The sequence below is a fragment of the Phoenix dactylifera genome, chromosome 11 (genome assembly GCF_051530095.1).
Source record: "Phoenix dactylifera cultivar Ajwa chromosome 11, Ajwa_hap1_PhDact_Kaust_v1.1, whole genome shotgun sequence".
NCBI lineage: Eukaryota > Viridiplantae > Streptophyta > Magnoliopsida > Arecales > Arecaceae > Phoenix > Phoenix dactylifera.
Genome location: NC_143200.1, coordinates 4,006,588 through 4,030,948, shown reverse-complemented (window position 1 = coordinate 4,030,948; position 24,361 = coordinate 4,006,588). Strand labels below are relative to the sequence as shown.

Here is a 24,361-nt window from a genome sequence, read left to right as displayed (position 1 = left end):
AAGCATATAGGTATTATCTCTAAGCAAATATTCAAGCAGAATAATATTAGAGAAGGCTATCACTTGTGAAATGGACCAATTCAAAATCCATCCCTTTTTCGGAGACAAATTATCTGCAAGGAAAAATGGAACCTGAAAGTGCAACAATATTAACTTGGTTCCTTTCATTTGCCTAATGAACTGGTGATGGATATTCCATCTTTGAAATCATTGAGGAATGTATGGATTTTTTTTGTTAAATATTGCTAAAAACTGTCAATGAACACCCAAAGAGGACAAAGAAAACGATGGTATCAAAGTGAATGTATATCGACCAATGTCATGCTGATTTCATGAAAAGAAGAAGACCACTAATCATCAAATAGATGGAGTAAAGAACAATATCAATTAATAAGGACAAATACAACAGATATTGCCACATTATTTGCTGCGAGTTTAATTCATTGTGTGTGCATGAAGCAAATGCTTTCTATGTTACAATTTTTTTTGTTTATGGAAGGAAGAGGATTTCATAGTCTATCAAATTAATTATCACATACCAAAACAAACATGGTTTTAGAGAAAAGGCTAATTTGATGCAAGAGAAGTTAATCATTACAAAAAAACTATTTAACTACCTCTTGGCTCTATACAAAATCATGGAGAGAGATTAAGATGCTGTTTATATTTGTGGAACAGAAAGAATGCCTCATGGGGCCACTTGTAGATTACCTAAGTGACACAAATGTTGTCCATCATACCTAGCCCAACAAAAGAATAGCTGCAGAAAGAAAACTTAAATTAGAGATATATAAATAAGGGATTTTCATATAACAATTATTTCCCAATAATTGAATCTTTGTAATTGGCAAAACTAGACATATACAAACAATCACGTAACATGCAGTGCAACAAGCTTCCCCACCATGGGAAAGCATGTATTCCATATTCTTGCAAAGTGCTTTGCCCCAAAGTTGGATTAGCATATTAAGGAATAACCAAAACAATTTAGTTAAAACACTCCATTGCCAACATGGGTGGAATCACCACTTAATTCCATTCCATATTCCATGGCTTCATCCCAATTCTCCTCTCCTTGCCTCTCAAAAACCACCTATAATGCATTCACTGTCATCTTAAACCCCAACCATCTCTGCCCACTGGTTCCCAATTGAGCATCCACAGCTTTAGAATCTAATTCACCAACCACATCACATCCTTTTCCTCCTCATCCTCCATGTCTCACACCACCATTTCTTCCCTCCCTTCCCTCCTCCTATATATACCAATACTCTCATTTAACACATAACATATAGTAGTATCCTTTCCACTAAGAAGGCAAGAGCTTCTCAGCAAGCCATTGTACTAGAAGAGAAGGATCAAGGATGATAGGTTGGGCTGATATATATAAGGTGGTGGTGGCCATGGTGCCTCTCTACGTGGCGCTGGGGCTTGGCTATGGCTCGGTGCGGTGGTGGCGGATCTTCACGCCGGAGCAGTGTGAGGCGATCAACCGTATGGTAGCCTACTTCTCCCTCCCCTTCTTCACCTTCGAGTTCACACTCCACATCGACCCCTTTGCCATGAATTATCGCGCAATAGCAGCCGACGCCATCTCTAAGCTCATCATCGTCCTAGTTTTAGCAGCATGGGCCAAGTGTAGTAGCAAGGGGAGCTACTGCTGGTCCATCACCAGCTTCTCACTCTGCACTCTCACCAATTCTTTGGTCGTCGGCGCTCCGCTGCTCAACGAGATGTATGGCCGGTGGGCGCAGGACCTTGTGGTGCAACTATCGGTGGTGCAAGCCATCGTGTGGCTGACACTGCTTTTGTTCGTGCTCGAGCTCAGGAAGGCAGGGACCTCTAATGGTGGTGGCGGCGGTGTTGTGTCTGTTGAACAACAGCCAGTGAAGGATGTTGAGGGGAACATGACCGAGGTGGCGAGCCGGCCGGCCTTCTGGTCACTGATGAAGACTGTGTGGCTCAAGCTTGCACTGAATCCAAATTCATATGCAAGCATCGTCGGCATCACCTGGGCTTTTCTCGCGAACCGGTAGACATGGAGCCTTAACCTGATACACTTGCACTAAACAAGATACACTGCACCCTATAGCTAGGAACAATCAAACTTTAGTTTTTTCTATAAAAATATTCCAACATCTATTTCATGCACAGAGAGCATATACTATGTAGTATATGTCACTGCACTGAAAGTCCATGACATGTTTTCTTTAGTAAAACCTACCATTAGATATATAGATGACCTATCACAAAGGTTCTCAAAGAACAAAAACCCTTAAACTATAAACCCATAACTAAATACTACCTAGAATATAATATTGTGCACTCACTTTCCTCCGCGCTGATGATCTTCTTTTGGGATATATATATATATATAGGTTTCACTTTGGGATGCCGAGCATCATGGAGGGCTCAGTTCTGATCATGTCAAAAGCAGGGACTGGATTGGCAATGTTTAGCATGGGTGAGGATGGATGGAATCTCCAAGTTCGCATTAGTAATTACTAAAGCTTCATTCCTTCTTGGAATTAATAAACCAACCAACGACCAGATTTTGTTGTGAGCAGGATTGTTCATGGCAATGCAAGAGAAGATAGTTGCATGCGGGCCAAGCTTGACAGCATTCGGAATGGCATTACGGTTCGTTGCAGGGCCTGCAGCCATGGCGATCGGCTCCATCGCCGTTGGACTTCGTGGTGATCTTCTGCGTGTGGCAATCATACAGGTAACCCTTGTGTACACTCAAAAAAGTTTCTTACGACTGTTTGAGGCCTTTATGGCTTTGCATGTTGGTTGTCATTAATGGTTGGTGTAACGATATATTTCAAGACAAGGCTTACGCCATGGCAGTTGTGTTAATATATGACATTCATAATTTTTTTATTTATTTTTATTATATTCTAACATATCTTACCGTCCTTGCTATAATCCATCATCTTTTGATATATCAAACATAATGGATGACAAATAACTTTCTTGATAAAAATATTATCTATTTTTCAGCTTCGTGGTTGCACCTTATTTTTGTTGTAAGTACTGGTAGAGACTGTTTGGAATTTTATTAAATTTTCATGATGAATCTGTTTAAGATAGTCCAAAAACAAGTGAAGTTATTAATGGTTAGCACTAGATATCGGAAGGTGACATCACTAGTAGTCTGTTTTCGAGGATTGTCAGTAACTGTTTACCTGAGTTGATGACTATAGATTATTTTGTCCTTTTAATGGATTTGCATGCACGTCCTTTTCATCCGTGGAACTCGATTCCTCCATCCTCACTTGCCAAAGGATCGGATGCCAAATCATTAGACGTTCAAGTGATCAATTCCCAACAAGTATCCAACGATAAATATCATTGTTTTAGATGTGGGAACCACTGAAAGAGGTCAAATGAGACAGATTGAAAGGCCTGCTACTTGGTTCAAGTAGGATCTACACCTAAGAATCATGGTCAGTGTAACTTGAAATGGTTAACCAGAATGGAACTCACACCCATCTCCTAGTTGGGGTCATCTTCCACATGTTGCTCAGTCAGATTGGGCTTAGGTTGGCAAATATTAACTCAGTGCAAAGTTGATCTGGGTTTGGTTCGATGGTTTATGACGACCTGACCTACTTTGAATCCTCCCTGATTCCGATCTCCTTTCCTCCTGATTAATCCAATCTAGTTTGAGTTTGGCGCGTATTTCAACATGGCTAGATGGCTTAAAACCAAGTCAAGTGAGTCGTATTTGAGTTAGAAATTACAAAGTTGAGTCAAATTGGTTGGGTTGGTCAAGTCTAGGTCGGGTCGAGTTAATTAAGGTTGGTGCAAAAATTGAATTGGATTGGGTCAGTGCATCCCCAGTGGGGCATCCATATAGTCATCCATCTACACTTAGTGCTTCTTCCATTTAAACGATCGGTGCCAATAAAATTTATGAAGACTGATTACGAGCTGATCATGATGCTTGTGGTTATATTTGAATGAATTTGCACCCTTAGTCTGGCGAGTATACCAGAGTTTAAACGGAGGGAGTATGTAAGGATCTGTGTGGGTATATGTTTAGTCCCACATCAGTTATTCACTGGGCACATCTTGGATACTTATAAAGAACCAAGAAACTCAAATAATACCTTTTGACTAGTTTTCTTGGATAAGATCTTGGGTTGTGACAACAATTGGAGCAAAAAGTGTTACCAGACCACTAAGTTGGTGCTTAATTAGTACTGGGTTGCTCATTTTTGTTGAGCTCCTATGAGGCCAACTCATGCGTATGACAACTCTTTCATCCAACAATTAACATGAAAAGAACCTGAATCGCTTTCAATTCACTCTTCAATTTGCTTCTTTTGTTTTACGTTCACACCTCAATGTGAGAGAGGTGAAAGCTTGCCAAAAAGTCCACGAAAATTGCAGTATTATATATCCACATGCAGCAAGAATAGATGATGATGAATTTTGTGTTCCGAATAGGGTGTCCAACGCTTCTTTTATGTTGTTGTGCAGGCTGCAGTACCTCAATCTATCACTTCTTTTATTTTTGCTAGGGAGTATGGACTGCATGCTGATGTACTTAGCACAGCGTAAGTGATCCCAATGACATAAAAAAAAACCATGCATGCATCACGTAGCATGCATCAATTGATGTATTCTTTCTAACGCAATTTGTTGGTCTTCATCATTTTTGCAGGGTCATATTTGGGATGCTGGTTTCATTGCCACTGTTGGTTGCTTATTATATTGCTTTAGGCTTCTTTAATTAATTGCATACTTTAACCTCCTTCGTTTCCTCTCCTTTAGGAATATATTTTTCTTTCTTCTTTGGATTTTGTCCAAATTACTATGTTGGACTCTTTCCAGAACTATTGTGCCCACATTCCTTCACTTGTTGCACAAGTGCAATGAACTTTGGTTAATATAGTGGAACCATGTACAAGGAGTAATTAATACTGTGATCTCTCTCTCGAGTTCAGACACACTCATAAGAGAAAGATAGAACGTTCTTGTGACAGATGAAAAGTAAATCAACGAAATACACTTGCAGGTGATCTCTCCCAACCTATGTTTTGGTGAGGAGGTCTACATATTCTTTTATATTGTCAACAATTGGGCTAATACTTTCAAATAACATGGACGCAAGCAAGTATCAAAGTTCATTCAAAGAGAACTGAAAATACTTTACAATATCAAAAATAATTTCTTTTCTGCAAAACCAATGGAGTTGAAAAATCTATGATGAACATATTAAAACAGTGCAGTGCAGTGCTTCCACCAATAAAGTGGGACCATCTTCCATCCCCATGAAGTATGTTTGCTCTGGAAGAAGTCCAATTGAATAGAATGCTTGAATGGTGCTTTTCCGGCTCGTTTTGTCCTCTTGGAGGGATCCTTAGACATTCCTTCTATGTCACTAATCCGACAAAAAATTCAACAGATGAAAAAGGATCACTACTTTCCATAGTGATGGCTCCACTAAACTACTGTAAGTAAAGAAACAAATCATAAAACTATGGCTCTGTTCCATTAACTTTTTCTCACATCGAACCTGAAACCCATGGATGAAGATTCAGACATAAACCTTGCTTTCTCGGTCAAATAAATAGAGGTTTCTTTTTGCAAATTTATTCTGTCATTTTATGCAACGGCTGATTGAATTTTTTTAGCATAAGAAATTCCTAATAATTAAGATTCCAGATTTTGTTTGTGTAGCTAAACGTTATGGGTCAGCATGGTGCTTGTGATTAGATTAAAATAGATTTGAACCCTTAGCCTGACGAAGACGTCAGGGCTTAAACGAGAGAAGTATGTGAAGACCCGTGCAGGTATGTGTTTAGTCCAATATTGGTTATTCACTGGGTAGATTTTGTGTATTTATACAGAATCAAGGAATGCAAATAATACCTCACGGGTAGCCTAGGTAAGTATACTAATGTTAGAAAAGATCTGGGGTTTAAATCTTGGGTGGGGTTTCCTCAAGTATTAGAGCCTAGGTAAGTATACTAATGTTAGAATGTCCCCTCCTTATGGAGGGCTATGTAATGCATAGATATGCATGGTAGGTGCATGTAAATTGGGTAGAGCCAATCTATGTGCAAATAAGCAAGCCGAGTGCAATAAAAGATCTTTTCATCCTAAAAGATGAAATTCATGTAGCTTTCAATAAAAATCAGATTTTTAAGTAAAAAAAGCATATGCTATACTTCTAAATATTCTTTATTTTCTGAATATACATGTAACATTTTATTTTATCAATATTTGGCTAATAAACTATCGTTTTTCTGAATTACCACATAAATCTTCCTTGTTTCTAAAAGAAAATTAAGAGATAAATATTTCTAAAAGAGAGAGATTCTTTAGAACTGATGTTACAGAATGACAATGGTATTTAGGCCTGAGACAACAAATGGTTGACCGATCCAAGACTTATATTTCTTCTTATGCTTGTCTTGTCAGAGCTTGGTTCTTCCTGTTATTATGATTACTTGGGTGCGTCAAGTATGCTCTTGTCTTAGGTATTAAAATGTATCAGCACGGTTGGTAAGATTCTTCTTTCGTGATCTTAGGTATCAGAACGCAAAGATGAGGTGGTTTTTGCAGAGATGGGTGAAGAATAACATCCCTAAAACCAAGATAAATTGCAAAAATTACAAAGCTTTTTCTCCTGTTCTAAAGAGGCAGGCGTCGCCTTTGGATCAATGCCTGACTTGCCATGCAAAGACAACAAAGGAAAATAAAAGACTGATTTAACAGATGATCAAGAAATCTCTAGTATTTTTGAAAAAGAATTTTCCAAAGAAAAAGTGGAAGAACATATGGTTGCTCATTGCATATGCCACCTGACAATAAGATCACATTAATACAAGCCTCAGCTAACAAATTAAGTCACAATACAATAATTATTTGATAAGAATTGTCACTAAACTGCTTCTTGATTTGTCGGTGGCCTACCCGCTCCAAGACCAAGAGAGAGGTGTTGCCACTGCCATGGACTGCCAACTTGATGAAAGAAGAAAATTGGAGGATGTCAAAGTTTGCATGGTTCCTGTGTAACAGTAGCAATAACATGGGAAGCAAGACTAGGGCATCTGCAAAGATTGCCTCTGCCCATAGGAAAAGGCAGGCTGGAAAGAGGAATTTATAAAGTTTGAAATTGCTCACATCTTCCCCTTTGCTTGAAGCTGATAGACAAAAAAGATCTTCAACAGAGGAACAATAGAACAGTTTATATATAAAAGTTCTGTGACATGACAGTATTCTACTCTTACATCTTCGATCATCCACCAATCATAGATCAAAATGAATGGCAATGAATCAAGCGTCTAGTGCAAAATATCATGAAGCTATTTCACAAATTTGGTCCTAGATATAGCTCAGTTACAAATATGGAGTAACAACAGAAGCTAATGCTCTTTACCTGATCCCACACTTAGCTAACAAATAAGAAATAAAATTCCTATTCAAATTTTGATAATCACAGAAAAGGCCTTTTATCCGACAGATATTCCTTGGCTGCACTCATAAGCTCAAAATTGAAGGTACTTTGAGATATTATAAACAAAGTTATGTTAAAGGCTATTTTAAAACTACAATGTAATGTACAAAGCAACATTCCACAACTTTCAAAGATATATTTGTTATTATTAAAAAAGAATGAAAAATATAATTACATTCTTTGCTTATGTTTTCTTGGTGTAGATCTCAAGAGCTTTGTACTTGTAAATGTCTGCCTTACTGCAAAATTTCGGACACTAGCAATCCCTGTATGCCAGCCTGTAGATAGTACCTATGTACACAATGAGTCTCCTGTGGTTCCCTGATTGGATGGAACACCAGTGTATGAATTGAGATTAACTTCATATAGAATCTTGAGAAGGTTCTGAAAGAAAAACATGAAAATCTGGACTATTGACTTGAGATCTCTGAGGGATCAAGAGTATGGGTCGACCCAGCACTTGTCCTCTGTGACAGCCTTTTGCCATCTCTTTCTGAAAAGATTCAATTCAAAATAAGAACGCTTCCTCACCTGCATAAAAGGTCAACACATTAAACATTGCTACAGAGAGCAAAGCAAATGCTGAAAAATAGCTCTTTAAACTCTAGAAGCTGTTGGTGTGTGTGGGTTGCGTTAAAGTCTACAAGCTCAACATCAGTCTCTGCATTTGACTGACATTTTCAGAAAGAATCACCATCTTTCGTTTAATCCATTCAATATAATCCCTTTACTTGGAGGCACTGCCTTAGTTTTCGGATATTAATATAACAATCATAAGCCGAAAGTAATCTGCAAATTCAGAATAGAAGATCGACTTGTAATGGGCAGTTAATTTTGTCAATTATTTGAACTAAAACATGGGCACGAACATCAAACAAGGTGAGTGAAAGAATGAATAGGTCAAAGACAAGCTATGAAATACTTACTGCAGATCTGTCTTTTGAAGTAGAAGATCCATGATGCACCTTCCAATTCAAAAATATGCAAGACAGTTCAGTAAACTAATTGAGAATGTGAACTGAAGCACCAGCAAGCAAACCTACCACCTTTGCCAAGTTAGAAGGCTTTGTCTGAGATGCACCACTAGCACTATCAGCATTTCGCTGCATAAAAGAGCATGCTATCGATGAATAGCAATTTGAATTTTGAAATCTAGGGATAAATGCACTAAAAGTTACAGAATATAACATATTATAGATCTATATGAAGTAAGTAGAATCATGTGCAATGTGGAAGGATGAGAAGAAAACACATGCACACAGCAGCAAATGTTCACCCTATCTGGTTCAGGCATTTGGACACACAAATGTAGGAAAATACTTTGGATTGTCTGCAAGTTCAGATGACAAATTTGTCTGATCCACCTATGCAGGCATGACTATTCAGTATTCAAGGCCCCTCATTATTGCATCTATTCCTGCAAGTTGCAACAGACCTCTCATGCAACATGGCAGGAGGAACTAGTTATGTGCACGAAACAAATGCCCTGTAGCATTACTTGCAAGTAAATAGACTGATAATTAAACAGATATATCTATTTTACAAGAAGAAAACATTTAGAAGTTCACAAGGTTTATGAATGAGAAGAAGGGATGTTTTTCTTCAATGAGAAGGAAATTTAATTTTTATATGTTGAAGAATAGTCCCATATTGGATAGTTTACAGACTCTAGTTGGTGTTGCATACTCATGGGCTCATCCACGTAACAGCTTAAATTTTTGGATTGGACTTTGACATGGCATCAGAGCCAGCTATCCCTCTTGCCTACTGATGCCTCCATGCTTCCACTTACTAATACATTTGTCGCCCCTCTTTGGGCTACAACCCTCGGGCGCTACATGTGAGAGTAGGTGCTGAGGAATTGTCCCATGTTGGATAGGTTAGGGAAACATTTTAATCTTATATGCTTGTAGAGACCACACTTTTGGCCACTCTACAAAGTAATTCAATTATCTACCTATTATAATGCCCCAATTTTCTATCAAAATGCATTCAAAATCATCATTTATTCCATTGGTCTTCTCAAGAAATAGATTGGTTTCTAGTAGGCTCCCTTTTGAACACCCATGTCACATGTCTTGACCAAACCAATCCACTTGATACTTGCATCACACTTTCAAAATTTTCAAAATTTTATAGAAGTCCAAATGCAGTTAAATTTGTACTTGTTGAGAAGGGCATCGAGTCAAGAGTCCAACTTATTTTGTGGAACTCGATTCCAAGTTCAGGGTAGAGAGTTATTGCCATCTTACTAACTTCATATAATCCCGAACTTACACAGAATGAGGATATTTTCATATTTCAAACTATTTTCAGATTGTTTTAATATTTCAAACTATTTGCATCTTAGTTAGATCATCTTGAATATTCATATTCAAATTTGTCCCCTTCCCCAAAATCCTGTTTTTTCCTTTATTTTATAACTTTGCTTCAGTTTATTGCACCAATTAGTCTAAATCTTTTTAATTCTCTTCTACTAGGCACTTCGCAACATTTGAGTTGCCGCTCTGTATGATATCCAATCTCGTGCAGGATCCCATTGCAAGAAGATCTCATGATTACCAATGCTTTAGCTGGTCATCGAGACACCTGATTGCTTCCCAGGTGATGAAATTGCTGTGTTCAACCTCTTTGTGAACTTGCTTTTAAGAAATATACCCAAGCAAACTCAAATGTTGCAAGATTTGAGTTGCCGCTATTAGGTGGATATCCTCTTCACAAGCAAACTCTATCCAACTATCTTGTCACCTGTTAGTAGTTACACAAGAGATAGACATCAGGCTACTGCAATCCCTTAAATTACTGTGAATGCCCTTACAAATCAAGTAGGACTCCTATTACATCTTAACAACACAAAATAAAACTAAATTTCATCACTAATAGGAAGTAGGCAAGGACTGGGTTATCTGACTCTATCTTGCCATGTATCAAATGCATCAGGAGTTAAATGTCTCCATTATATTAGCTGGTACTGCACCCTTTTAAAAAGGCATCAGAAGCAAACTAGTGAAGAGAATCTGATTGTGATCAATCTACTCTAGTACGAGTTCCACACTTCCTTGGGTCAACTAATGTCACTATCCAACCATACAAATGCTATTTTGATCATTTCTTATGTGGTCGTATTAGGCATTAGATCCCAAGCCCAACTAGCAAGCTTATGGGTGTAGCTAGCACTAATTAGATAAATCCTAGGTCATATTGGTGGGACATGTCCAGGGGTCATGGTAGCATTATTGATCTAATGTGCAATTGCACCCAACATCCACCCCCTACCCTCTTAGCCATATTTACCACCACCAGGGCCAAACTTCGCCTCCCTACTTATCATCAGCCATCACCATGTCTCCCTCTAACATGCAAGCTTCTTAACACCATTGATCATGTCTAAAAGGCTTCAATTCTTTCCTTTTTCCTTTCCATCCCCTTTTGATTTCTCTTTGATATTTATTTATAGAAAAATCCATTAAAATGTAATTACCAATTATTTGTATATCATTTTACTAAAAAATATAGTATTTTTTTATCCTATTCGTTCATGATATTTATGCATGCATTTTGTTTATTTTATATTCTTGGTTCCCACAAGGTTCTTGGTTTGTATATACCTCATTTTTTGCCCCTCTACAAGGTAATTCAAATATTTATATACAACGACAACTCTTTTTTTATCAAAATGAACTCAAAAATCATCATTAATTCTAATTACATTCTGTTGGCATCAATTAGAGTCAATAAATCATCTTTTAAACATTTCTACATGCCCTAATCAAAATAGTCTCACTCACTCAAGCCCTGTCCAACAAACAATCAGCACACGAAATCCAATCAGAATGTAGGATTGTCCTCGCCCATTCCCAAACCAACCTAATTCTAATATAACTATTCATGGCCCGACAAATTCAAAATAGTCCAGCAGGGTTCCAAACACCTAGCCTTCCAATAGAGATCAAGATTTTAAATCCTATAGAATAGGATTGTCCAAGTTTGCGTATGGAACAGGACATGCCACCATCCTACATCATCCCAACATTTGGGATAGGGGATGTCTCAAGACGTGCCGATTGGGATACTGGGACAATTATGGAACAGTCCTATCTGGATGCTCAAGATGGTACCCAATCCCAGTGCCCTGTGGGACGTCTCGCCGTGATTTAAGTCCTTGGTTGAGATCTTAATGAGTTTTCCCCACATGCATGAAGGAACCACTCTTTCACCTACCCCACATCTCCATGCCAACCCCTTGCATAGCCTCATCTTTGTTGCCAGCCTCTACCATTAGGCTCCCTTCTATTGCTTCCCTAAACCAACTCCAACTAGCCGACCCCCTCACCTATGTCGCCGTTGACCATTCCATCCACCAAGTCATTCTCACGAGGACCACTTGCTTATCCATCCCCACCTCTATGCATTCCTCTTCCTTCACTATGACTTCATAGTTAGGCCTCCGCGTGCCTACTTGACGTCCATGAGGCTCTACCTTGGTTTTATCACTGTCGAGCTTCATCACACATATCTTCTCAATACACATGCTCTATTTAGTTGACCTCCCCTCCTCTAGTTTCATCAATGTTACATGTCTTAGAGCAAGTAAGAAGGCATCTCAATATCCAGATGGTTGGACAGTGATTATGGATTTCTATGTTGCAATAGGATCTAGCATGGAAGCTCAACTAGCGACAATCCACCAATAAGTAGAACATGGTGCAACCTTATCATATAATGGTGTTTGATCACAAAGGCAAAAGAAATATTCCTCAAAGAAATGGAGATTACTATAATCATTATAGCTACAATTTATAAGCAAAAACTATTCATCCTATAACTAATCAAATTCCCCTTGCCCCACATCTAACTTTGGCCTTAATGCTTGATTTTGCCCCACATATTGTAAACTTTATCGATTTCTCACCCTTACCAATCCTCCAACCTCACCCAAGACCAAGCCTGTCCTCTTCCATGCCTTCCTAAAATACCGTTCCTTTTTGTCAACAAGGATGCAGCATCTTATACGGAAGTTGGACTTGTTAGTGGTGGAAAGTGACGAGATCATGGAAATCTCCTTTCTTTTCTTCTCCCAGCAAGTCTTCATTTTAACAATATAGTTCTTTTTGTGTTTCTTTTTTGGTTTTGTAAGACAAGAACAGGACAGGGACTTAAGTGAGATACCATGTGTAACTTGGTACATTTAATCAACTATGCAACACCATACACCATAGAAATATCCCTGTAGATGCCTTTTATGACATCAAATGGGTGTCTGCAGTATAGTTTCTTAGGTGTAGACCTGAGCACAAGGTTTTTCGTACCTATTGGTAATGATGCGTACCGACCATATCGTACAGTAGCAGTACCGAACCTGTATACGGTACAAGAAGCATATTGAGTGTTGGTACACTGAACCGGCTTCTATACTGGGCGTACCAACACAGTAGCAAGATGGCACCGATATGGGGCCCAATACCAAGATGGCAAACCTTGCCTGAGCATTTATCATTACCAAGATGGCAAACCTTGCCTGAACCGGCTCCTAAACTTCAAACTACAGTTGGAAGAAGAATGTCTATGATTTAGCTGAACCAGGATAGTCCTCACAGTGCATATTTCATCGTCAATCCAGCTAATTGCTAATAGTTACATTGAAGCAACTGCATTCCACTTACTGATTTTAACACAAAGATGGTGCAGACTGGTGAGGATATTTCAAACAGATATCGTAGTGGAATGGATAAAGGAAAGATATAACATGGGAGTAAGTTGCAAGTTTCTAGCAGTGTGGCTAGATGAAGAAATTTATGTTAAAAAAAGAAAATTAGCTTCCACTGTAGATTTGATTGTGATCCTCAAATCATGTGCAACAAAAGCAAGAATTTGCAGTCAAGATAAGGATTGATCCGGCTTGAACCATTTAAGATCTCAAATAACAATTTATAATCTCATAAAGGGGCAAATGAGCAAAGGAAAAAACAGAAAAATATGTTAAATCAGGATTTAATTTTAAGGACCCATGACTAGAAAATTTGGCAAAAGGGATTAGCATCGTAATAAATGATGGGCTAGCAAGTAGCAACTAAGAACATTGGGGGTCAAAAAAAGAAACTTCTAAGTTTGAGCACCAATAGTGAAACCAAATAATTTTTTCACACAAAACACCAATAAATAATTTAGAAAAACAAAAAATTAAGTCCTATATGAGAAGCAAAGATTTTTAATCTACGTGTCCTTTAAAATTTAAAAGCTGGAGGAGGTGTCAAAATGGCGTACCTTCTTCTCATCAAGCCCACCGAGTGTAGGGATTCCCCTATGAACTATGTATTCACTGTCCACTACTCCAACATTTTTGCTCCTATCACCCTGTTCAGAGGGTTAGATTCCTTTCCATCACAGATGTACAAAAAGGACTCATTTGGATATGCATATGCTACCTGCGCACAATAACCAAGCTTCGTGTCTAGACCCCAAGCATGAACCAAGTCATTCTACAAAGAATAAGGACCATGAAAGACATGATTTTTAGATATTGTAGGATTAACAAAATATAGTACAACAACAATGGACATATAGTATGAGGAATAGTTTACATACTTGAATCATATGCCATGTGCAACGCCAGGCATCTCTTGAAAACACAGGAGCCATCATTTCTACCCACCTGCAAGTAATTTAACTTAAATTTTTAAGAAGTGGTTTCTGCACCATTAAAATAGAATACAATGATAAAATAATCTTAGAAGTTAGGACAGTATACCTAATGAGGGAAAGAGCTACATAAAAATGTAAGAATAATAGATAAAACAACAAGAACAAGGTGGTATGGGAGCAGATCCCAGAACAATATATGCAAAAGGAAACTGAAAAAACAAATGTCAGGCCCTCGTTTCCAATGGCATGTCTGAATCACATACCCTAAAAGCCATCTTCATCAATGAAACTACAGAACATTATATGGTTCATTCCACAATGCATACAGCGACAAGTATGTTGTTACATAATGTCTTTGGACTTGTAAAACTTCCTTTGGTTGTGATATTGGAAGTGAAGAAGTGACTAGCTTTGATTTTGAGTTGCAGCAAGATTTGTTCTATTCCCACAAACTTCTATTCATTTAACATATTACACAGAGCTGCCAGCATTCCATATTACATGATGTCTAGGCATATTAAAGTGGTTGTTTTCTTATCATCAAGGACAATTTCACCGCAACTTGATGTAATAACCCCAAAATTTTTTTTTTTTATATATAAAAAGGGATAGAATAGTTCTTTAAAATTGATATAAGGGGTAAAATTGGAAGGAATCAAAAGATAATGGCATAGTTGTAGATGCATTGAAGTGGTAAGGGTAAAATTGGAAGGAATCAAAAGTTAATGGCATAACGGTAGATATGTTGAAGTGTTAGGGGCAAAATGGGAATTTAATAATATTAAACAAAGGGTGAATAGTGTTTTGATGTGATTTAATTGGAGGGTTTGAGCTGGTGAAACCGAGAGAAAGAGGGAGGGGGTTCTCAGGCGTGAAACAGAGGAAAGAAAGAAAGAAAAAGAGAAGAAGAAGAAGAAGAAAGAAGAAGAGGAAGGGGATTCAAGGAGGAAAGAGATTCCGGTTGCACTTCCAGCTGAAGGGAAAAACGTAGATCTCCTTCCCCTCTACGCAAGGACCTCGATTTCCAAAAAGAAAAAGGTAAATATCCGTCCCTATCTAGTCTTTTGGTGACATTAGGCTATACAAAGGGTGGATATAGTCTAGAGGGGTCGGATAAGGGTTGTAGAGGTGGTTAAAAGAGGAAGAATCGGATTTCGACAAATTTTTCCGGTATTACGGAAAAACTGTGTCGAAGTCTCAACTTCGGCGAATTATTTCGGGGGTCAAACGGCCTCCGATAGTGATGCATATTACTATTCTGGAATCCTCTATGAGTGTAGAATGTTAGGTAAAAATTTCATCAAATTTGGAGTCCTGAAAGTGGATCAAAACCGGGATGAAGTAACCCACTGTCAGTTTGGGTTACTGTTCATCCGGGTGGAAAATAAGGGATTTCATGCCATAATAGGGTATTAAGCCTAGATTAGGCTAAGGGAGACCTTGTACTCGTGCAAGGGAGTCCCTAATACACATAAATGATGAGTTAATTAATAGAAAAAGAAAAAGAGAAAGAAAAGAAAAGATTTAGGGAACGGGGGAGTTGAATCAATTAAAGTTCCCTATATTATAATTGGCACGTAGATTATAGCCCTTGATACAAGACTAAATGTATTGTAAATGCATGTCACAGTTGGGCAAGAAGCTAGGGAACAAGAGGAAGAAGTTCCCCACTGCCTGCTGTAGATTTTTGGAGGCGTATCAGGGCTGTGCCAGATTGACAGGTGAGTGGGAGTCATGTACTTTGCACCATGAGCATTCTTAATTCATTTTCATGAATGTCGCCAAGTGTGAATTGATTCCACTTGTGCATATTGACTGATATTGTAGTAGATTCCTCTATAATCTTGATTCTCCATGCTTGATTATTCTGTACATGCATTTGAGAGAACATTGAGAGGAATTACGAGAGGTTGATGAGTAATCAAATTGATTCCGAATTGTGAAATGATTTCTTTTGTAAATTGATTTCATTTCCTCTATTTCAAAGATTTGTAGAGCCTTTTTAGTGGTATATTGAGTTGTATTGCACTTTTTTGACCCTCACTTCTAACCCTGATGTTAGTTTATGATTGGGTCATGATCAAGTGAGTGGTAGTCTTGATTATACTCCTTTTTAGTAGAGTATTGGGAGGGTGCATTATGGCATTTATGCATGGCTTGACAGTATCTGCAGGACACCTATAGTCGATGGGGGTTGAACATCGGCCTTTGTGCACATAGTAGCCTTCTGGGTGGGCGGAGCCCAGTCCCTTCCTAGGGGGGACACGGCCCTAGGCGTAGGATCGGCCGGTCCTACGACTTATATTCTGCTTGCCGCCGGGCATAGTAAGACCCCGCGAGGTGCAGTATGGCTTTCCGCGGATGTAGAATTCCCGCGAGGTGCCGTTTAGTATGTAGATGTGAGATGGATTTCTGTTCTGGATACTGGCCGGCATTTATATGATCAGTGTGGTGTCTTATCCTGCATATGCATGTGACAGTAGGGAGTTGTTGCTGGTTCGCCTGGGGCGTAAAACCCACCTCCCGATAGCTGTCTAGCATTTATGTTATCGGTATGGTGTCTTATCCTGCATATGCATGTGACAGTAGGGAGTTGTTGCTGGTTCGCCTGGGGCGTAAAACCCACCTCCCGATAGCTGTCTAGCATTTATGTTATCGGTATGGTGTCTTATCCTGCATATGCATGTGACAGTAGGGAGTTGTTGCTGGTTCGCCTGGGGCGTAAAACCCACCTCCCGACAGCTGTCTAGCATTTATGTTATCGGTATGGTGTCTTATCCTGCATATGCATGTGACAGTAGGGAGTTGTTGCTGGTTCGCCTGGGGCGTAAAACCCACCTCCCGACAGCTGTCTAGTGATGATTTACATATTGGTGTGGTGTCATATTCGATGTATGCATATGGCAGTAGAGAGTTGTTGCTGGTTCGCCTGGGGCGTAAAACCCACCTCCCGACAGCTGTCTAGCATTTATGTTATCGGTATGGTGTCTTATCCTGCATATGCATGTGACAGTAGGGAGTTGTTGCTGGTTCGCCTGGGGCGTAAAACCCACCTCCCGACAGCTGTCTAGTGATGATTTACATATTGGTGTGGTGTCATATTCGATGTATGCATATGACAGTAGGGAGTTGTTGCTGGTTCGCCTGGGGCGTAAAACCCACCTCCCGATAGCTGTCTTGTTGATGATTCAGCCTATTGACACCTGATTTATATGATTCAGTACTATGACCTGTTGAACATATTTATGAGTAGCATATATGTTGACTTGATTATTCCATATATGCTTCAGATGGGTTGATATTGATTGTGGTGATATTGATGATTTACTCCATATTCTTTATGTTGAGTTCATGTTCATCTTGTTATTGATCTTGAGATTTTACCTCGAGCCATGATTATATCTTGTCTCATGTGCATAGTACTCTCTACTCCACTCACTGAGTATTCATATACTCACTCCCCAGTTTGATATTTTTGATTGCAGGGCAGGTATTGTATAGAGAAGAGCAGGATTAGTGGTTGCCTGCTAGCTGTGCCGCTCCATAGTATAGTATAATGTAGATAGAGGTTTATACCTTTTGGTGTATTATAAACCTTCTATTGTATATAGTGCATAGTTACAGTCATAGATCCTGTTGTGGATATGGGTTTGACCATGGATGGATTAGGAAGCAGGTATATATATATGTGTGCAGATGAGTTATATGCCTGAGATGATGTATTGCTATATATTGTCCAGGTTTATTATGTGACAGATTATGTGATTGCTGCTCTGACAGGTAGTGTGTTGTATGTATTGAGATAATCCTGACAGGTCACTATAGGAAAAGTGATCATTTTGTGCATGCATCATGCCAAATTTTTTCAAGATTTATTGATGATTGATAGGTAGTAGGGTTCTACGCGGTGGCTGGTGGCCTTATGCCTACCCGCACCCTAGGACCGTCGCGGCGGCCCGCCGAGAACGGGGCGGGGGTCGTGATAGAGGTGGTATCAGAGCAAAGGTTAAGAAGAGTCCTGTCAGAGCAATAGGATGAGTCAGGATTAAGTATAGGATTATACTATGGAGCATAGGGTTTTTCTGTATGTTATTTTATGAGTTATTTACAACTCAGTAAAATATATCATGACTCAGCGTGTAACGACCATCCTCTCTTTTTGACTTTTTTAGAGAGATATAAAGAATACCTCCAAGGAGAGGACCCGCTCGTCCTGGAAGGAGGATGGAGTCAGATATAGCATTGGATGCGGGTTCTGCACATGTCGAGCCCCAAAGAGAAAAACCTCCTCCTGCTGATAGACGGAGGGTTGATGATCAAGGAGAGGTAGGAAGTAGAGATGCATTGATGGAACAGTTACTGGTGGAGAATCAAGCTCTGAGGGAGCAGATTGCTCGGGGGAAATCTCCTGCCCCGTCAGTAGTATCCATCCCACCTCCTGTACCTGTGCCAAGAAGTTTGGCCAGGCGAGCTCTAGATGATGAGGAGATTACTGTACAAGAATTTCTGAGGCTCAGAACCCCGGAGTTTAAGGAGGAAGAAGGTGAAGATCCTCAGAGATTTCTGGAGGAGACTGAAAAGATGATACGGAGACTGCCCTGTTCTGATGCAAGGGCAATAGAACTTGTAGGGCTCACAATGAAAGAAGATGCCTGGGGCTGGTACCAGAGGCACGTGGAGGACAGATTGTACAGTAGGAATCCTCCAACCTGGGAAGAGTTCAGGCAAGCAGTGATGGATGAGTTCTTGTCTCCGGCTGAGAGGCAGAATCGGGCTCTTCAGTTTGAGAGGCTGAAGCAGATGCCCGGAATGAGCGTATCTGGTACGCTCGTGAGTTCACTAGATTGGGGAAGTATGCTCCTTACATCATCCCCACTGAAGCTGCCAGGATAGAAAGATTCAGGCGGGGTCTGATTTCCCCGCTTTATAATGCAGTACTGGCAGTAGAGGTCCCCACCTTATCTAGGCTGATTGATAAAGCAAAACAGTGGGAGACCAGAAACAAAGAGGAAAGAGCTGAAAGAGAACAGAGGAAAATGAGTATGGGGAAAGGGCAAAGCAGTAGAGATAGATCTGAGGGAGTAGATCTCTCGGAGGGCCCGATGGAGCAGTCTGTACGCTCAGCTCCACCTGCCCCACGTAAGAGGAAATGGAGGGAAAGAGGTCAATCACAAGATACTTTTCTACCATCAGTACCTCGTCCTCCAGTCACTATGGCCAGAACTGAATCTAGGTTCCAATCATGGCCAGTATGTGGCATATGTGGGAAGCAGCACCCTGGCAGATGCAGAATGGGTCAGGGAGTGTGCTACAGATGTGGACAGCCGGGTCATTTTGTCAGAGAATGCCCGCAGGGTGCCACCCAGCAGTTTGTGCCTTTGGCATCCTATCCTTCTGTGCAGATGGACAGGCCTAGTAGTAGGGAGCCTGTAGGCAGAGGTAGAGGTCAAGCACAAACATCACAGCAGAGTGCTGGACCATCTCAACTGTCAGCTCCAGTAGGCAGAGGGCAAGGAAGGGTGTTCACGGTAAATCCACAGGAGGCACAGACATCGAATGCAGCTATGACAGGTAATTTACTCTTTTAAATTCGAGGACGAATTTTATATAAGGGGGGGAGGATGTAATAACCCCAAAATTTTTTTTTTTTATATATAAAAAGGGATAGAATAGTTCTTTAAAATTGATATAAGGGGTAAAATTGGAAGGAATCAAAAGATAATGGCATAGTTGTAGATGCATTGAAGTGGTAAGGGTAAAATTGGAAGGAATCAAAAGTTAATGGCATAACGGTAGATATGTTGAAGTGTTAGGGGCAAAATGGGAATTTAATAATATTAAACAAAGGGTGAATAGTGTTTTGATGTGATTTAATTGGAGGGTTTGAGCTGGTGAAACCGAGAGAAAGAGGGAGGGGGTTCTCAGGCGTGAAACAGAGGAAAGAAAGAAAGAAAAAGAGAAGAAGAAGAAGAAGAAAGAAGAAGAGGAAGGGGATTCAAGGAGGAAAGAGATTCCGGTTGCACTTCCAGCTGAAGGGAAAAACGTAGATCTCCTTCCCCTCTACGCAAGGACCTCGATTTCCAAAAAGAAAAAGGTAAATATCCGTCCCTATCTAGTCTTTTGGTGACATTAGGCTATACAAAGGGTGGATATAGTCTAGAGGGGTCGGATAAGGGTTGTAGAGGTGGTTAAAAGAGGAAGAATCGGATTTCGACAAATTTTTCCGGTATTACGGAAAAACTGTGTCGAAGTCTCAACTTCGGCGAATTATTTCGGGGGTCAAACGGCCTCCGATAGTGATGCATATTACTATTCTGGAATCCTCTATGAGTGTAGAATGTTAGGTAAAAATTTCATCAAATTTGGAGTCCTGAAAGTGGATCAAAACCGGGATGAAGTAACCCACTGTCAGTTTGGGTTACTGTTCATCCGGGTGGAAAATAAGGGATTTCATGCCATAATAGGGTATTAAGCCTAGATTAGGCTAAGGGAGACCTTGTACTCGTGCAAGGGAGTCCCTAATACACATAAATGATGAGTTAATTAATAGAAAAAGAAAAAGAGAAAGAAAAGAAAAGATTTAGGGAACGGGGGAGTTGAATCAATTAAAGTTCCCTATATTATAATTGGCACGTAGATTATAGCCCTTGATACAAGACTAAATGTATTGTAAATGCATGTCACAGTTGGGCAAGAAGCTAGGGAACAAGAGGAAGAAGTTCCCCACTGCCTGCTGTAGATTTTTGGAGGCGTATCAGGGCTGTGCCAGATTGACAGGTGAGTGGGAGTCATGTACTTTGCACCATGAGCATTCTTAATTCATTTTCATGAATGTCGCCAAGTGTGAATTGATTCCACTTGTGCATATTGACTGATATTGTAGTAGATTCCTCTATAATCTTGATTCTCCATGCTTGATTATTCTGTACATGCATTTGAGAGAACATTGAGAGGAATTACGAGAGGTTGATGAGTAATCAAATTGATTCCGAATTGTGAAATGATTTCTTTTGTAAATTGATTTCATTTCCTCTATTTCAAAGATTTGTAGAGCCTTTTTAGTGGTATATTGAGTTGTATTGCACTTTTTTGACCCTCACTTCTAACCCTGATGTTAGTTTATGATTGGGTCATGATCAAGTGAGTGGTAGTCTTGATTATACTCCTTTTTAGTAGAGTATTGGGAGGGTGCATTATGGCATTTATGCATGGCTTGACAGTATCTGCAGGACACCTATAGTCGATGGGGGTTGAACATCGGCCTTTGTGCACATAGTAGCCTTCTGGGTGGGCGGAGCCCAGTCCCTTCCTAGGGGGGACACGGCCCTAGGCGTAGGATCGGCCGGTCCTACGACTTATATTCTGCTTGCCGCCGGGCATAGTAAGACCCCGCGAGGTGCAGTATGGCTTTCCGCGGATGTAGAATTCCCGCGAGGTGCCGTTTAGTATGTAGATGTGAGATGGATTTCTGTTCTGGATACTGGCCGGCATTTATATGATCAGTGTGGTGTCTTATCCTGCATATGCATGTGACAGTAGGGAGTTGTTGCTGGTTCGCCTGGGGCGTAAAACCCACCTCCCGATAGCTGTCTAGCATTTATGTTATCGGTATGGTGTCTTATCCTGCATATGCATGTGACAGTAGGGAGTTGTTGCTGGTTCGCCTGGGGCGTAAAACCCACCTCCCGATAGCTGTCTAGCATTTATGTTATCGGTATGGTGTCTTATCCTGCATATGCATGTGACAGTAGGGAGTTGTTGCTGGTTCGCCTGGGGCGTAAAACCCACCTCCCGACAGCTGTCTAGCATTTATGTTATCGGTATGGTGTCTTATCCTGCATATGCATGTGACAGTAGGGAGTTGTTGCTGGTTCGCCTGGGGCGTAAAACCCACCTCCCGACAGCTGTCTAGTGATGATTTACATATTGGTGTGGTGTCATATTCGATGTATGCATATGGCAGTAGAGAGTTGTTGCTGGTTCGCCTGGGGCGTAAAACCCACCTCCCGACAGCTGTCTAGCATTTATGTTATCGGTATGGTGTCTTATCCTGCATATGCATGTGACAGTAGGGAGTTGTTGCTGGTTCGCCTGGGGCGTAAAACCCACCTCCCGACAGCTGTCTAGTGATGATTTACATATTGGTGTGGTGTCATATTCGATGTATGCATATGACAGTAGGGAGTTGTTGCTGGTTCGCCTGGGGCGTAAAACCCACCTCCCGATAGCTGTCTTGTTGATGATTCAGCCTATTGACACCTGATTTATATGATTCAGTACTATGACCTGTTGAACATATTTATGAGTAGCATATATGTTGACTTGATTATTCCATATATGCTTCAGATGGGTTGATATTGATTGTGGTGATATTGATGATTTACTCCATATTCTTTATGTTGAGTTCATGTTCATCTTGTTATTGATCTTGAGATTTTACCTCGAGCCATGATTATATCTTGTCTCATGTGCATAGTACTCTCTACTCCACTCACTGAGTATTCATATACTCACTCCCCAGTTTGATATTTTTGATTGCAGGGCAGGTATTGTATAGAGAAGAGCAGGATTAGTGGTTGCCTGCTAGCTGTGCCGCTCCATAGTATAGTATAATGTAGATAGAGGTTTATACCTTTTGGTGTATTATAAACCTTCTATTGTATATAGTGCATAGTTACAGTCATAGATCCTGTTGTGGATATGGGTTTGACCATGGATGGATTAGGAAGCAGGTATATATATATGTGTGCAGATGAGTTATATGCCTGAGATGATGTATTGCTATATATTGTCCAGGTTTATTATGTGACAGATTATGTGATTGCTGCTCTGACAGGTAGTGTGTTGTATGTATTGAGATAATCCTGACAGGTCACTATAGGAAAAGTGATCATTTTGTGCATGCATCATGCCAAATTTTTTCAAGATTTATTGATGATTGATAGGTAGTAGGGTTCTACGCGGTGGCTGGTGGCCTTATGCCTACCCGCACCCTAGGACCGTCGCGGCGGCCCGCCGAGAACGGGGCGGGGGTCGTGATACTTGAATTGACGGTTGTTCTTTAACCTAAAGACACAAATTTGATTTTTACTCTAATCTAGTTGCTCTAGGGTCAGACACTGTACATGCAGTAAAATAAAATAAGGAATTTAATTAAGAGCAGGTTGTCCAATAAGGAATTTATCATTCACTTCTATCAATATAGCAAGACAAAGATGTTGTAAAAATTAAATCATAGATATACCAACCCCCCGCCCCCCCCCCCCCCCCCCCAAAAAAAAAAAAAACTTTTTTCTGATCACTGGCTACCTTAACTTTAACCAATAAGTTTGCCCCATCAATAAAAAGATTGGCTCTAATATAGATGTACAATTCATCCAAGTTCAAGAAAGTTCCACAAATGGCTATCAATTTATCAGTCCTTTGAATGGTGTCGATTTCCATGAAACGTTCTAAGCAATGATTAATTTAAGAACTAATCAGTACGAGGCCATACAGGGCATACTATACTAACCTAGTGAGGAACTGGTATGAAAACGAGGCTCAATACCCGATTCCTAGTTGATACAGGCAAATCCAGTTCAAACCACTCATATCTTCCGGTACTAGCATCTATTATTTCTGCATGGTGAAACCAAATGAAAGGGGTCTATAACCCCTTTCTTTTTCTTTTTTTTTTGCCTTTTCTTATTCAAACAGGGAGAGGAAGCGTTTGGGGGCAACCAAGTGGGAGGATCTGCATTTCCTACAGATCTAGTTGTGAATCGGCATGTCCAAAGCCCCAAAGCTCATCTATTAAGGTAGTCTTCCATTCCTTCTGCTCTTCTTTTTCTGCTTAAAAAAGACTGAAAATAAAACAAATAGCGACAAATCATGGCAAATTCTCTTTCTTTTGGTAAGATTTTACGATATGTTGTAGATATAGCATGTATTACACATTGGCACATTTTTTTGAAGCATTTTCATTTTCTTAAATATATCGATTTTTGATTAAAATAATAAAAAATAAAAATGATAGTATTTTTGAAAAAGAGAGTAGCAAGTTAGTGCTTTAGTGTGTGAGTGCTGCTTTTTGGGGCAGCAATTGCACTAATTGCGTGTTCAATACCACCTGAACCTACGCACAAAATTAGTGTATGTTTAAAATCAATCCGTACCAAAAAAAACTGCTTCAGGCTAGAACCTAATATGTGGGGCTACAGTATTCCAAAATAAATTTTAATTTTCAAAATTTTTATGAATTTG

The 24,361-nt window shown here is 39.8% G+C and overlaps 3 protein-coding genes across 20 annotated transcripts in view; 2 read left to right on the top strand and 1 right to left on the bottom strand.

Annotated features, from left to right (window-relative positions):
• Positions 1-1,038: 1,038 nt before the first annotated feature.
• On the top strand, positions 1,039-4,937 carry PIN5 (Auxin efflux carrier family protein). The gene is made up of 5 exons (XM_008796358.6): positions 1,039-2,032; positions 2,379-2,464; positions 2,568-2,725; positions 4,489-4,565; positions 4,673-4,937. The coding sequence occupies exons 1-5, from the start codon at positions 1,365-1,367 to the stop codon at positions 4,743-4,745; spliced, it is 1,062 nt and encodes a 353-aa protein (XP_008794580.4). The 5' UTR covers positions 1,039-1,364; the 3' UTR covers positions 4,746-4,937.
• A 2,538-nt stretch (positions 4,938-7,475) lies between these two features.
• LOC103710580 (uncharacterized) overlaps positions 7,476-24,361 on the bottom strand; it is a 28,289-nt gene continuing 11,403 nt past the window's right edge. For 3 of the 17 annotated variants that reach the window (XM_088706493.2, XM_008796359.6, XM_088706492.2), the window contains 6 exons: positions 14,060-14,126; positions 13,900-13,953; positions 13,739-13,828; positions 8,518-8,577; positions 8,401-8,439; positions 7,476-8,005 (listed from right to left, as the gene is read on the bottom strand). In XM_088706493.2, the coding sequence (XP_088562619.1) occupies positions 7,910-8,005; positions 8,401-8,439; positions 8,518-8,577; positions 13,739-13,828; positions 13,900-13,953; positions 14,060-14,126 (406 nt within the window). In that variant the 3' untranslated portion in view covers positions 7,476-7,909. The other 14 variants (XM_088706495.2, XM_008796360.5, XM_088706494.2 and 11 more) reach the window with 11 other exon arrangements.
• Positions 14,704-22,978, top strand: LOC149751593 (uncharacterized). 2 transcript variants are annotated; one of them, XR_016397915.1, is made up of 2 exons: positions 14,704-20,210; positions 20,803-22,978. XR_016397915.1 is itself a non-coding variant. In XM_089926389.1 (2 exons), the coding sequence occupies exon 2, from the start codon at positions 18,341-18,343 to the stop codon at positions 19,007-19,009; it is 669 nt and encodes a 222-aa protein (XP_089782515.1). In that variant the 5' UTR covers positions 14,745-15,154; positions 15,747-18,340; the 3' UTR covers positions 19,010-22,978. The 2 variants fall into 2 exon arrangements, 1 of the variants encoding a protein (XP_089782515.1); XM_089926389.1 differs by having other exon boundaries at positions 14,745-15,154; positions 15,747-22,978.

Bases quoted from the DNA above. Each gene is read 5' to 3' on its own strand.
- LOC149751593 (XM_089926389.1), top strand. From the start codon at position 18,341: ATGGAGTCAGATATAGCATTGGATGCGGGTTCTGCACATGTCGAGCCC.
- PIN5 (XM_008796358.6), top strand. From the start codon at position 1,365: ATGATAGGTTGGGCTGATATATATAAGGTGGTGGTGGCCATGGTGCCT. The intron at 2,726-4,488 runs GTAACCCTTGTG...GTTGTTGTGCAG, and splicing joins TGCGTGTGGCAATCATACAG to GCTGCAGTACCTCAATCTAT. The intron at 4,566-4,672 runs GTAAGTGATCCC...TCATTTTTGCAG, and splicing joins GCTGATGTACTTAGCACAGC to GGTCATATTTGGGATGCTGG.